This window comes from Momordica charantia (assembly GCF_013281855.1).
Source record: "Momordica charantia cultivar OHB3-1 chromosome 8 unlocalized genomic scaffold, Mcharantia_2.0 BLBB01000008.1, whole genome shotgun sequence".
In the NCBI taxonomy this organism is placed as follows: domain Eukaryota; kingdom Viridiplantae; phylum Streptophyta; class Magnoliopsida; order Cucurbitales; family Cucurbitaceae; genus Momordica; species Momordica charantia.
The window spans coordinates 29434856-29448881 of record NW_028275166.1 but is presented as its reverse complement, the minus strand read 5'-3'; the positions used below and the strand labels follow the sequence as shown (position 1 = coordinate 29448881).

General features: G+C 33.4%; 1 protein-coding gene across 1 annotated transcript; it reads left to right on the top strand.

Moving 5' to 3' along the window:
- Positions 1–821: 821 nt before the first annotated feature.
- LOC111018197 (putative disease resistance protein At4g27220) lies at positions 822–13206 on the top strand. The gene is given in 15 exon segments (XM_088127729.1): positions 822–954; positions 1082–1153; positions 1514–2837; positions 2840–3561; positions 3563–4168; positions 5369–5763; positions 5765–5876; positions 6066–6971; positions 7092–7191; positions 9342–9436; positions 9528–9789; positions 10095–10146; positions 10302–10629; positions 10704–10817; positions 12684–13206. Coding segments are annotated over 7 exon segments (4011 nt in total). The 5' UTR covers positions 822–954; positions 1082–1153; positions 1514–1618; the 3' UTR covers positions 7143–7191; positions 9342–9436; positions 9528–9789; positions 10095–10146; positions 10302–10629; positions 10704–10817; positions 12684–13206.
- Positions 13207–14026: the final 820 nt, after the last annotated feature.

Here is a 14026-nt window from a genome sequence, read left to right as displayed (position 1 = left end):
CGGGCCGGACCAAGCAGGACTCGGTTCCGACCCCTCCTCGGTATTGAGCTCCGTACTTGCTCCTCTATTGCTGTAGGAGGTGTCTTGGCCCATAGGCCGACGTGTATCAGACCTAGGGTTAACATTTCGTTGAAATCCTAAGAGGGAAGAATGACTATAAATAGGTAAGGGGTTGAGTCACCTATTGAAGATAAGTCAAATTACCTTTCAAGTGCTTTACTTAGCTAACTTAGATATCAAAATCAGTGTTACACACGTCGGTTTTGCAGGTATCCAGTCCCTTGAGTTTGGTGTGCATTTTGGGGGTGAACCAGTCTATCAAAATCTAGGCTTCAACATATTATAAGAAAGAAATCATCCTTCAAACTTACTTTTTTTTTTCTTAAAGATCCATAGTTTATTTCAACTCAAAATAAAAAGGTTATGTTCTACATTTATGAAGTTAGTTAAAGTCATTATAGATAGCACAATGATTATTTCTTTATCACTTCTCTCTCGGTTTGTATTTTTTTAGTATATCTTTTTTCTCAACTTACCTTTTTTATTTTATTTCAATATATTTTTTCTCCCTCAAACTGTCCTTTTCTTTTCCCTCTCTATCTAAAAATTTTTCCACTCAACTTAATTTTCTTTTTATTTTTTTAAAACTTCCTTAGATCTCTCTCTCTACAAATTTTTCCTCGTCTTTCTTTTCTTTTTTCTTTCTACAATTTGTATTTTTTTTCTCTTTTCGTTTGTCCTATTTTAGTATTTTTCTCTCAATTCATATTTCTTTTCCCAAAATTTGTATTTTTTTTTCTTTTGATTTGGCATTGACTTTGGGTTTCGTGTACGCACCCCTTAAGCATTATTTAAATTTTAGCACAAATTAGATTTACTCTTCTTGCTTCTGCCTTGCCTTCGCCTTCGTTTGCTCTTCATTCTTCTCGCTTCCTGTGATCTCTTCCAAATCAGGTTCACCATTTTATCTCCCAACACTTTCCCATCTCTAAATCTTCTTCTATATATCTATTCCATTTTCCTCTTTTTCTTTAATTTAAGCTCCATTAATTATTTTGCTCTCTCTTATTTTCTGTTGCAGTTTGCTTCTTCTTTCTTCCTCTAGCTTTTGGGCAATTTGCAGTTTCAGTGTCAGGCCACAATTTCAATTCAGGTGTAATTCTCTCTTACAGTCTTACTATAAAACAATATTTATATGACATTTGTAATAGGTGTGGCAATGACAAACAATATTTCCCAAGTATAACTCAAGATTTTACCAATAGGACAATTTTTGTTCAGTACAACAAGTGGGGTGAGGAATTTGAACTCACGACCTCTCGGTCGGAAATGTGTGTCAATTACCACTGAACTAAGTTTATGGTGCCACCAATAGGACAATTTTGATGCACTTTTCCAAAAATTGTATATTTGAAAAAAAAAAAGTTAGCTTGTAATTAACAGATTTACTCTTATTTTAAGTCAAATTGATGTACAACTACTATTATTTATATATATATATTCTCTTTTGCAGATTGGTTAATATTGTTTGCTTTATTATTGTTGGCTTGAAGAATAAGGAAAAAAAAAAACTATTACAGTTTACTCTTCCCAATAGATCAAGGATATATTAGGGAGAATGTGTAGCATCATTAAAGCAATTGGTGGTTACATTGGTGAGCCCATTAAACGTGAGCTTGGGTATCTATGTTTCATGAGTGACAACATGGAGAAACTTAGAAACCAAGTTGAAGTGCTGGAGGCAACTAGAGAAACTGTACAGCAGAGGGTTGATGAAGCAAAAGGAAAAGCAGAAGACATACTAAGTAATGTCTTGTATTGGTGTACTAAGGTTGATTGCATCATTGAAGAATCCAAGGTGATACTAGACAGGGAAGGTCAACATGTTGGATTGTGCCAGAATTTGGTCCAACGACGCTGGTTGAGTAGAGAAGCAGAGAGAAAGGCGGATGAAGTGGCTATTGAAACTACTGTGGGGAATTTCTCTATAGTCTCTTTTGAAACTTTCTCAACAACCGAGAGTGAGTCGATGCTCGATTTTATGAACTTTGAATCGAGAAATTTGATTATGAAACAAATCATGGATGCATTGGAGGATGATAATAACAACATGATTGGAGTGTATGGGATGGGAGGTATTGGCAAAACGATGCTGGTAAACAAAATTTCAAGAGAACTTAAGGCCAAAAAGGCATTTGATGAAGTGATAACATCAACTGTGAGCCAGACACCGGATTTAAAAAGAATTCAAGAGCAACTAAGTGCCCCGCTAAGTTTGAAATTAAAAGATGAAACAGTGCAAAGAAGTGCACTTAAGCTACACAAAAGGTTGAAGATGGAAAAAAGAATCTTGGTTGTACTTGATGATATTTGGGAGTATATTGATTTGGAAAAAATAGGAATTCCAAGTATTGTAGGTCACAAAGGATGCAAGATCATATTTACTTCTAGAGATAACCATATACTCTCTAATGAGATGTGCATCAATACAACTTTTGAGATAAAAGTTTTAGAAGAATATGAGTCGTGGAATTTATTGAAGACAATTGTAGGTGAAGTTGTTGAAGCATATTATTTGAAACCTATAGCTGTTCAGATAGTGAAGGAATGTGCACATTTGCCTATTGCTATTACTACGGTTGCTAAGGCATTACGAAATAAACCTTCTCCAATTTGGAAAGATGCCTTAGATCAACTAAAAAATCCTGTGACTGTGAATATTAAAGGAATGAACAAGAAAGTGTATTCCTCGCTGAAATTAAGCTATGAGTACTTAGAGTATGCAGAGGTCAAGTTATTATTCTTGTTTTGTAGCATGTTTCCAGAAGATTTTCTCATCGGGTGGAAGACTTGCATGTATATGCTATGGGCATGGGTTTCCTGCATGGTTTTGATACTGTGGCACAAGGACGACGTTGAATAACCAAATTTGTTGATGATCTTATATCTTCTTCTTTACTTTTGCAATATGAGTTTAGGAACGACCCTCATGTGAAAATGCATGATATAGTTCGTGATTTAGCCATATTAATTGCTTCTAATGATGATCAAATTCGTACGTTGAGCTATGTAAAAAGATTGAATGAATGAGAAGAAGAGAAAATATCAGGTAATCATACTGCAGTGTATTTAGATGTTAAAGGTTTGCATAGTTCTCTCCAGAAGTTAATGTTACCCAAAGTTCAATTATTAATGTTACATGGACCATTGTCCGAGGGAAACGAGTTGGTAGAAAATTTTTTCGAAGAAACAAAAGAGCTCAAAGGTTTAGAATTGAAAAGCATGAAAGTTTCTCTATCGCGACGATTGCTTTGCTCCTTTGCAAATGTTAGATTATTGCATTTGGTTGATTGTGAATTGGGGAACATAGATATGATTGGTGAGTTAAAAAAGCTTGAAATCCTCAGTTTTACAGGGTCTAACATCATCCAGATTCCTATAGCGATTAGTCAATTGACGCAGCTGAAAGTGTTTGATTTATCATCTTGCTATCAACTAAAAGTAATTCCACCCGATATTCTTTCGAAGTTGACAAAGCTAGAAGAATTATATTTGGAAACTTTTTAGTGGATGGGAAGGAGAAGAATTGAACAAAGAAAGGAAGAATGCTAGTCTCTCTGAGCTCAGATACTTGCCACAGCTTTCTACTTTAAATTTAAGCATTCAACATGAAAAAATTATGCCAAAGCAATTGTTTTCAAGAGAGTTGAATTTAGAGAAGTTCAAGATTAGTATCGGCAGCAACTTAAGAGTATTTCTGAGGAATCGCTTCTTTAGAATTCTGTGTCTCGAGATGGTATCAGGAAGTTGTTTGGATGATTGGATAAAAACGCTGTTAAAGAGGTGTGGAGAACTGCGTTTAGTAGGACCAAGTGTTGCAAGAGTTCTCCAGTGTGAATTAGATGAAAATGACCCTTCACATTTGAAGAGTCTCCACCTTTATAATGATTCAGAATTTCAACATTTTATCCACCAACATAACAAGCCTTTACGAAAAATCTTATCCAATTTAGACTACTTGGGACTGTTCAATTTAAAGAATTTGGAGAGTATAATTCATGGGCATGTAAGAGAGCTTCCTTTGAATAAGTTGACGAGGGTGTCTGTGATGCACTGTGATAAATTGGGAACTCTCTTTTACAACTGCATCTTGGATGACATTTTGAATGTTGAAGAAATTTTTATTGTGGGGTGTGAGATGTTGGAAGTGATCACTGCGATGGAAAGCAATGAGAGAACTGCCACAGTTGAGTTTACACACTTAAAGTATTTGTCTCTAGAAGGCGTACCACGGGTTCGAAGTTTTTGCTCCAAAATCCAACAAATTGGCCAATCAAGTCTTGATAGTTCAGAAAAAGTGGAAACTCTTAGCATGACTATGTATTTTTTGTTCATTCTTCAGTGAAGAGGTAACTTTTTGTTCACAATAACACATTTTATGTTTCCATATAGAAATAACCTTTTGTTCTTACTGTTGTTTCTTCTCTTAGCATGACTATGTATTTTTTATTATTATTTTTATTTCGTTGTCAAAATTTATGTTAAACTTTTTGGTTAAATTGAATTTTGGTACGTATAGTTTTGACATAATTTCAATTTTTCCCATATGGTTATAAAAGTTTAAGTTTAGTCCTTGTATAGTTCGGGTTAATTTCAATTTAGTTCTTACAGTTTAGTCAAATTTCATAAATCGTACCATATCGACACTTGTTTTAACGTGACAATAAATTGATGTTTATTCTATATTTGTCCTAACTGCGTTATTTGGTTGCATTAAAAGAAAAGTATTAGTTGGTTGTATTCGAGTTTAGGATTGAGTAAAAAATATAAAGAAATGATGTGTTTTTCAAGTGGGTAAAACACAATTTATGGATGATATATGAGATCTTACCGAACAGTAGGAACGAAGTTGGAATTAAGTCTAAACTGTAAATATCTAATTAAAACATTCCCAGTATTAAGAACCAAATTGAAATTATATTCACGGAATTGAGATAAAATTATAAGGACCAAATTGAAATTATAACCCCAAACCATAGGGACCAAATTTATAATTTAACCTTAAATTTTTTCTCTTACCCCTCTGAGCTTATCCTTGATCTATTTAATTTTAAAAATTTTAATAATAAACGTTACCCTTTTCTATTATTTATGTTTATTTTTATCTTCAAAATAGTGATGGACAAATGTTGCTGTGTTGTGGTGAAACTAATAAAGATAAGAGATTTATTTGATTTTCCATTGGGAAGCTATTCTTCAATACTTGACCATTACAATTTGTTTAGGTGATTTTAAATGAATGTATAATTTATGTCTTCTTAGCATGCTTGGTTATCCCAGCTAAATTATCAAATTACGTAAATTGTAGGTATTGCTTCCTAATTTGGAGGAATTAAAAATGAGAGGTGCAGAGAATTTGGAGATGATATGGCACAATGTACCCATTCCTAATTCTTTTTCCAAACTCGAAACTGTACAAATTGAGTCATGTAACAATTTAGAAAAAGTTTTTCCTTCAAATATAATAACCATACTTTCCTGCCTTAAATTCTTAACCATTAAAAAATGTAATTTATTGAAATGTATATTTGAAGTACAAGAGCCCAATGAGATAGAAAAAAGTATTGCTTTGCTCTCAAATTTGAGGCGCTTGGAACTATTTAATTTGCCAAACCTAGAGTATGTATGGAGAAAGAGTCCATCTGAGCTTCTGATTTTTGAAGACATAAAAGTATTGTCCATTCAACAATGTCCAAAGCTTAAAAGAGCAATATCCAATCAAAGTTCTTAAGCAACATGAAGACCTACAAATAGATCTCAGCCAATTGAAAGAGACTCTTGAGAAGGAAAAGTCAGTGCATATGTTGGATTCCCAGGTAATTCTAAGTAAACTAAACTTTTTTTAGTAAACTCATGAACTCTTGATCAAAGACAGATGTCAATTACCACTGAGTTAAAGCTCATGCTGGCTCAAGTGAACTAAACTTTTATCTCCAAACACTTCTAGAAATTAGCTTTAGAAATAGATTTCAAGTTTGATAGTTTTTATTTTTCTTAATGTCCAGGTTGAGACTACACAATTGCAAGATGGTCTGAAGTTGTTTTCCAAGCTTAAAAGTCTGAAACTATCTGGTTCTCTCATCTACAACTCATCGCATTTGCCAATAGAAATTGTACGAATAGTACACAATCTTGAACGGTTTGAATTAAGAAGGATGCTTGTTAAAGAAATATTCCCAAATGAGAAATTGATCAATGTGGAAGAATATCGTAATATAAGATTTCAGCCTTCGGATTTGAGTCTATTCGAATTGCCCAAGCTTAAGCATTTCTGGAAGGATGACTACAAAAGCACCTCATCACTTAAAAATTTGGCTTCTCTAATCATATCAGGATGTGGCATATTGGATATGTTAGTGCCATCATCAGTGTCTTTTAGAAACTTGTCCAAGCTTGAGGTGGATAAATGTCATAGACTGACTCATTTGCTAAATCCTTCGGTGGCCAGAACATTGGTGCAGCTTAAACGGTTGGTCTTAAAAGATTGCAAAAGGATGACCACTGTAATTGCAGAAGTTGTTGAAGAAGGAAATGAAGAAATTGTATTTAGCAGATTAAAGTATTTATTCCTCGAGGATTTGTCCAAATTAACAAGCTTTCATTCGGGAAAATGCATCATAAGATTTCCATACTTGGATGATGTAACTATTTGGACTTGTCCTAAAATGGAAGTTTTCTCTCTTGGAATCATAAGCACGACTAACTTACTAGTTAGAGATCTTAGAATACATCATGGAATTAAAGGTTCACGATATGGGTATGAAGATTCAAATTATGGCTATGAAGATTCAAAAGTTGTTGAAGATATCAATGGTATTATCCGACAAGCTTGGGAGGACATTTATGGCATTATCCAACAAGCTTGGGAGGACAATTATGACACTGGGATTCAATATTTGTTTACAGAAAAGGTTAGTACCTATTTCAGTGAGTATTAAAGTCTTCAATCATGACTTTGATCAAAACTGCAAAATTTTTATGTTGCACTAATGTGTGTTGATGTTACTTTCTTTGTGAATCTATTTATGCAGAATTTGGAGGAGAACCAATCTGATCATTCATCTTCATGTGTTGAGGAATAAGCATCATGTTGATCGTTCCTTAAGTTTATGATTTCATCCATAATGAAGGGTTAGACACTTGGAAACCTCTTTTTAAAGCTCATGGTTGAACTGACTTTGATTACACTTTAAAGCAATTAATGGAAACTTTCAGTAATTGTTTGTAACTACATGAACAGCTAGCGGTTGAACTGACTTAGGAACTGAAATGTTTTCTGATATGTTTTTCTCAGAATATTCAATCATTCAATTTATCAGAAAACTGAAGTTATATACACTAAATTAACACAGTTGCACGAAAAAAGAACCAACAGCTAATACAATATACTTTAATTTCCCACCTTATTCTTAGCTAAAACTATAAGAAAATAACTCCTGTAGTAAGGAAAGAAGAATAATAGAGGAAACTATGCCGTGAAGATTGCATAAGAGAAATTGCACCAGAAAATATCTTGCTGGACAGCTTGGCAGTGTACTGTTAAACGGCTAATTTGACCAATGTTGATTTGTGCAATAGTTTCCATAATTCAGCACACATGGCTGAAATTTAGGACTTTATATTCCCACCATATTTCACCTATACCAGCTTGGATGAAAGTAGTTTACAGTAGTAATTTTCACACCATAAATCAGTAGGCATTTAACTGATTTTAACCACCTTTTGTTCTGTTACAACGTTCTTCCTCAAACTGGAGGGTATCTCATACACTCCTAGTTTGCCTCTTAGTTCTTTGAAACAGATTTTGGGTAATGGTTTGGTAAAAATATAAGCAACTTGTTGAGGAGATGGAACAAATTTTGTGATGAGATGGCCAAAACTTACTTTTTCTCTCACAAAATGATAGTATGCTTCGTTCTAGCATGAAAGACGGGATTTTTAGTCATGTGGATTGTGCTCATGTTGTCATAGAAGTTGAGGGGTTTGGTCATGGCATACTAATTCCAATACTTAAGAGAAACACGATCCAAGTGATATCTGTAGTCGTATATGCCATTGAGCGATATTCAAGTTCAGAGCTTCACCTTCCTACTGTGGATTGTTTCTTTGAGCTCCAAGATATGCAATTAGATTCCAAGAAGATACACGATCTGTGGGTGCTCCTTGTTTCTCGGACATCCAACTTGATCTGCAACGCACAGAAAACAACGAGTTTAAGGAGATATTTGTGAAAAATTAATCCCTACCTGAGGGTGCCTTTGAGGTATCTCAATATTCGTTACTGCCTTTAGGTCTTTGATCTTAGGATCTTGGAGATGTTGACACACTATGTTTACAGCATAGGTAATATCAGTTCTAGTAAGTATTAAGTATTGTAGATCCCACAATGCTACTGTATTCTGAAGTATTAGTTCTCTCATAATCATTTGTTGATTCAGTTGTTGTGACAACCATGGGATGCAAAGGCGAGATGCTTCAGTCATCTTGGCCTTGCTGAGAATGTCCTCTGCATATTTTTCTTGTGATAGAATAACTCCTGTAGGGGTATGAAGAACTTCTATGCCGAGGAGATAGTGTAGTTTCCAAGATCCTTTAATGCAAATTCTGAGCTTAGCTTGTCAATGAGCCTTTCTGTATACTTAAGTTTTCTGTCATGATTATATCATCCACACGAACAAGCATTAGTACGAGAATTGTGTTATCCCTAAAAATAAAAAGAGAGAGAACATAATAGGGTGAAGAGAAGCCAATATGAAGCAAGAATTGTGAGAGCCTTTCACACCATGCTCTCGGTGCTTGTTTTAGGCCATATAAAGAGTGATTAAGCTTGCAAACAAGGTGAGGTTTGTCTAGGTGTTGAAATCCAGGAGGTTGAGCCATATACACCTCTTCCTTTAGAGAACCATGAAGGAAGACATTTTTGACATCAAGTTGCCTTTCAAGTTCCAACAGAAGCTAACTGCCAAGGCAAGAATCACTCTGATTGTTGTTGCCTTAACCACAGGACTAAAGGTTTCGTCATAGTCCACTCCTTCCACTTGTGAATATCCTTGAGCTACCAATCTTGCCTTGAATCTTTCAATACTCCCATCTTCTTTTAGTTTAGTCTTGAAAATCCACTTGGACCCTACAACGTTGGTAAGTGGTGGTGGTTCAACAAGGTCCCAAGTGTGATTTTCTGACATCTTATTTTAGTATATTTTGCGTCTTCAGGGTTAAATTTTGTTGTCCATTCTGACAATAATGGATGTTTAATGATTGTTGTTAATTACAATCTGCAGATATCAGTCCTTAATTTTGAAAAATTGATGATTAAAAAAGCATACTATTTTGGAAGATGATACTCACCTCACATTCATTTGCCAAACTCAAAAAGGTAGAAATTACTTACTATGATTATTTTGAAATCTTTTCCATTCAAATGTGTTAAAATCTTAAAAGATAACAGATCTCTAATTTGTTGCCAGGGATAATTGCAGATCAACAGGCAAACATTAGAGGAAAGTATGATGTGTGCTACTCCCTCCATTGAGTTGCTTGGAATTCTTATATATGTCAAAGCTAAAGCATGTGTGGAGTAAAGATCCTCTCGATCGAACTTCTGATTTTCGAGATGTAGAAGCCTCGGTGTATTCGTCAGCGTCTAAAGCTTAAGCAACTCGAGAATCCGAAAATAAATTGAAGGACTTTTTTTTTTTTTTTTAAGGAGAAGTCAGAAGAGCCTCCAAGGTAATTATACTCAACACATCAACTTTATAGTACATTTTTCATAAATAAATTGTTTTCCTTGGGCTACACTCTACTATTAGAGCATGTTGAAAAATAAAAAGTATTTTTAACTGCTTAGAAATATTATTAATAAATTGTTTGTCAGTTTAATCTTGGTAGAATTGAATTTAAGATTTGTTTATATGATTCAACCAATATTACTAATGACTTGAAAATCAAGATTGCAGTTTTTTGTATTTTTATAAGTTGATGTGATTTATTTCGGAATATGGAGGACAACCAATTACATTATCCTTAACATGCAGATCAAAAGTCAGATGGATCATTAATCAATTTAAAAATCCATACACAATGGAGGTCAGTTTATTTAAATTAATTTTATTCAAATATTGAGGTGGAGAAATGTCTTAGACCTAACTACTCAATCCTTCTGTGGCAAGAACACTAGTGCAACTTGAAATTTTGGTTTTGGGAATCTCCATAGTAACTAGTTCATTTGATTTTGCACGTAGGAGATTGAGACACTGCCCCGAGGTCCCACACCCAAAAGGTGCCCCATATAGGTCTTTTCCGAAACCCCCCAGGTACTAAAGTAAACAACGTAAAAAAAAGCACTACTTTCGGTTCCTATTCGAAACTTGTTCCTCGATGAAATGAAGGGTAATTTTTTCTCTTGAAATTGTAAGCATGGCTCATTTAAAATCTCAAAAAACATTTGATCATATCATGACAATAGTTATATTTCCTCCCAAAAGATTCATGGATCAGGATTGTTGTGGAAGATATATCAACGTGTCATTCTCTGACAAGCTGATCATTCAATATTTGTTTGCCGAACAGGTCAGTACCATTTTCAATAGTTAAATAAAGTCCTCAAATATGATAATGACCAAAATTACATACTTTTGCTGCAGCCTGCAGTGGTATATGTATATGTCTGGGTGTGAATTTATTAATGCAGAATTTGGAGGAAGACCAACCTGATCATCCTTCACATGTGAGGAATCCAAATCAGATTCATTGAGAAGGTCAGACACTTGAAACCCCTTTGTATGTTTTGAGATGTCTACATGTCTTAAAATAGACACAAAACATGAAGGGAAAATGAGTATAAATACTTATAAATTCATTGTCTTTGATGGTCTTTTTGATGGTCTGTTACTGGAGAAGTGAATTGAGGCCACGTTTACCTATCCGCAGTTGTAATGGAAATCAATTGTAATGAAAATCAATCGTAATGAAATCAATAGGAATCGTAATGTTATTCCATTGATGATGTTTACTAGAAATTTTCTGGAATCGTAATCAGAATTCCTGTTGTTTACTAAAACTGTCTGGAATCGGAATCGGAATCAAATATATAACAGTTACTAATATACCATTTTCTCCTTTTTAGCTAATTACAAATATATTATTGTGCTATTCTTTTTTAAATTACAATAATAATAAATTTTAATTTAATTTATTAATATATTATTGATAGTAAATATTTTTTATTTTAACAATTTATCTAATATTAATACATAATGAATAATTAAAATAAAATTACATATTAATAAAATATTTATTATTAGAACGACCAAACTTTAATATAACATATTATTAAGCTTTATTATTATAATATTTAAAAGTAATAATATCTATTTAAAAATTTTATTATATTAATTAATATTAATTTATCATATTATATAATAAAATCATATCAACTAATAAACATTGGAGTATGAATGGAGAAGAAATTATAAAAGTATAAAAAAACTAATTAAAAATTATATGGATCTAGATGAGAGATAAAAGGTAAAAGTGGTACATTAATTATAATATATATGTAGGGTCCACGGAATAAGGTATGAGAATGAGATTGATAGAGTTGTAGGAATGTAATGATATTACACCTTTTCATGTAATGGGATTACAAAATTTGAGGTGAGTCCTACCATTTGATTACATTCCTACAATTTAGTAACTACCGTAAAAGGGAATCAAAGTTTTCATTAGGATTCATTGATTACGATTGCGAGTAAGTAAACGGAGCCTGAGAGGTAATAAGGGGTTGAAATGGAGGGGAAAAAAAATAAAAGAAAAGAAATGACAGAATGGTTACTGGAAGAGATTGAAATTTTGAAGGGGGGAAGTGGCATAAGCTGCTGGATGAAAAACTTGAGAAATGAGATTTCAAAAGAAATTCTGTTGATGGAAAATAAGGATGAGTCAGTTGGGATGATTTGAAAATTTATAGAGGAAAATGGGTCAGAAAATGAAGAGTAAAAAAAAAGGCTATAGTATATGCCTTGGTGGGTGTTTTATTGATTGAATGGTTTTTTTTCTTTGTAACTTCACCTTCTTTAATATGTTGGATTAGGACAATTGTTACTTCTTCTGCCAAGTTTTCTCTTATTGTTTACTAAAATTACCAAAGATATCTTCTCGTAGGGAAATGGTTTCATTATTTCTAAAGAGTAAATTAAAACTTTTAAGGGTCGTTTCATAACCATTTCGTTTTAAGTTTTCTAGTTTTAAAAATTACACTTGTTTTAAAAAGTTGACCTAGATTTTAAAAATGTTTATAAAAGCTATATAACAAAAAAATGAACACGAACGTGTACCAAGAAAGTAATGTTCTAAGCTTAGTTTCTAAAAACAGAAAGTCAAAAGCTAAATAATTATCAAACGGGACTTTATTTTTTTATGTTATGACTATGAGTTTTCTCAACTCATACCAGAAAGACTATTCCTAGTTGATGATGAGATGAAGTTGATATTTTTACTATACTGATTTTGCACTTCTGCATTTGAATATACTACTATTCACTTTTAAATGCTTTAATATGTCTTCCATGCATTCCATTCTTTCTGTTGAGTTTTTAACTCAAATTTTTAATATAACTCTTTAGTCTTCTGGAGGAGGCAAAAATGGAAATTGAAGAAAGTATCATTGGCTTTGCAAAGAGAGCCAGAGAGAATGAAGAGAACTGACCGATGGCGCATGCATGCGAGGGAACGAATGCAGGTGGACAAATTTCGACGGATGGATTGGCACACGCCTGCGACGGCAGGTGCGTACTGCATGCCATTCTTTGGTTAAACCTTGAAGTCACAGATTCAAATCTTATCTACGGGTGGACATTTTGCTCGAGGTTTTTAGTGGAGCAAAAGTTGAGAGAGGCATTGAAATAATTATCTTGGCGAAGATGCTTCAAATGAAGTTAAAGTTGAGAAGAATAAAGTTTAAAATAAGACAGAAGATTAGAGAAGTCATCAATGAACAATAAATATTTGGCTACAATTTCTAATGTCTGTGATGGTAGAGGAGGATGAACTTGGATTTTGTATCAACTTTGTGCGGTAAGTAGTAAAGTTGACTGTAACGTAACACTTGTTCTCAATTAAGGAGATTGGAGCCTTCGACTTCTAGCATGTTCAAAGTCTTTGACTTCTAGCTTGTTGACTTCTTTGGATCGAGCTTTTAACTTGTTATTCTCTTTGGATCGGTCTCTTAACTTACTGATATCTTTGAATCGACTTTTTGACTTGATGATCTCTTTGAATCGGTCTTTGGCTCATTGATCTCTTTGGATCGATCTTTCAAGTTTGTCGACCTTTCTCGAACTTTTTGAATGTGTTGATCTTTTGGACTTCATCTTTTTGGAGCAATCTTTTGGACTTGTCAATCTCTTTGTAGCGATCTTTCAGGTTTCTTGATTTGTTAATGTTTTTTGAGCAGTCTTCTAGCCTTGTCAACCTCTTTGGATCAAATTGATCGATATTTTGAAGTCTTGTACGCTTAGTATATCTTCAACTTGTCTTCAAAGTGTTCAAATCATTAGTTTTAGTTGTCTTATAATTTAATAGTCTTGTGATATTTGGAGACTCTTTAATTTACTGAATCTTGGACTCTTTTTGGGTTTCAGGCCCAATTCTCATACTTTAGGATGGGTCTGGACTTGGGTGACTTTAAGCCCAACCCATGGATTTTGGTCATGTTTGGGTCATAAACTCAATTCTTAGGTGGATTCAAACTTATTTAAATTTGATTTTAAGTCAATTATTAATGACTTAGGCTAATTCAAATTTTGGGCCAATTAATTATTTATTGGGTTTTAAACTTATTTTATCCGGGACTCAATTGTTATAAGATCCAATTTGACCCGGTTAATTATGTTCAATCAAACGACCTTAAGATAGACGTATGTCATTATTTTAATTTGTCATATTTTATCTTTCAATTTTAATTTAG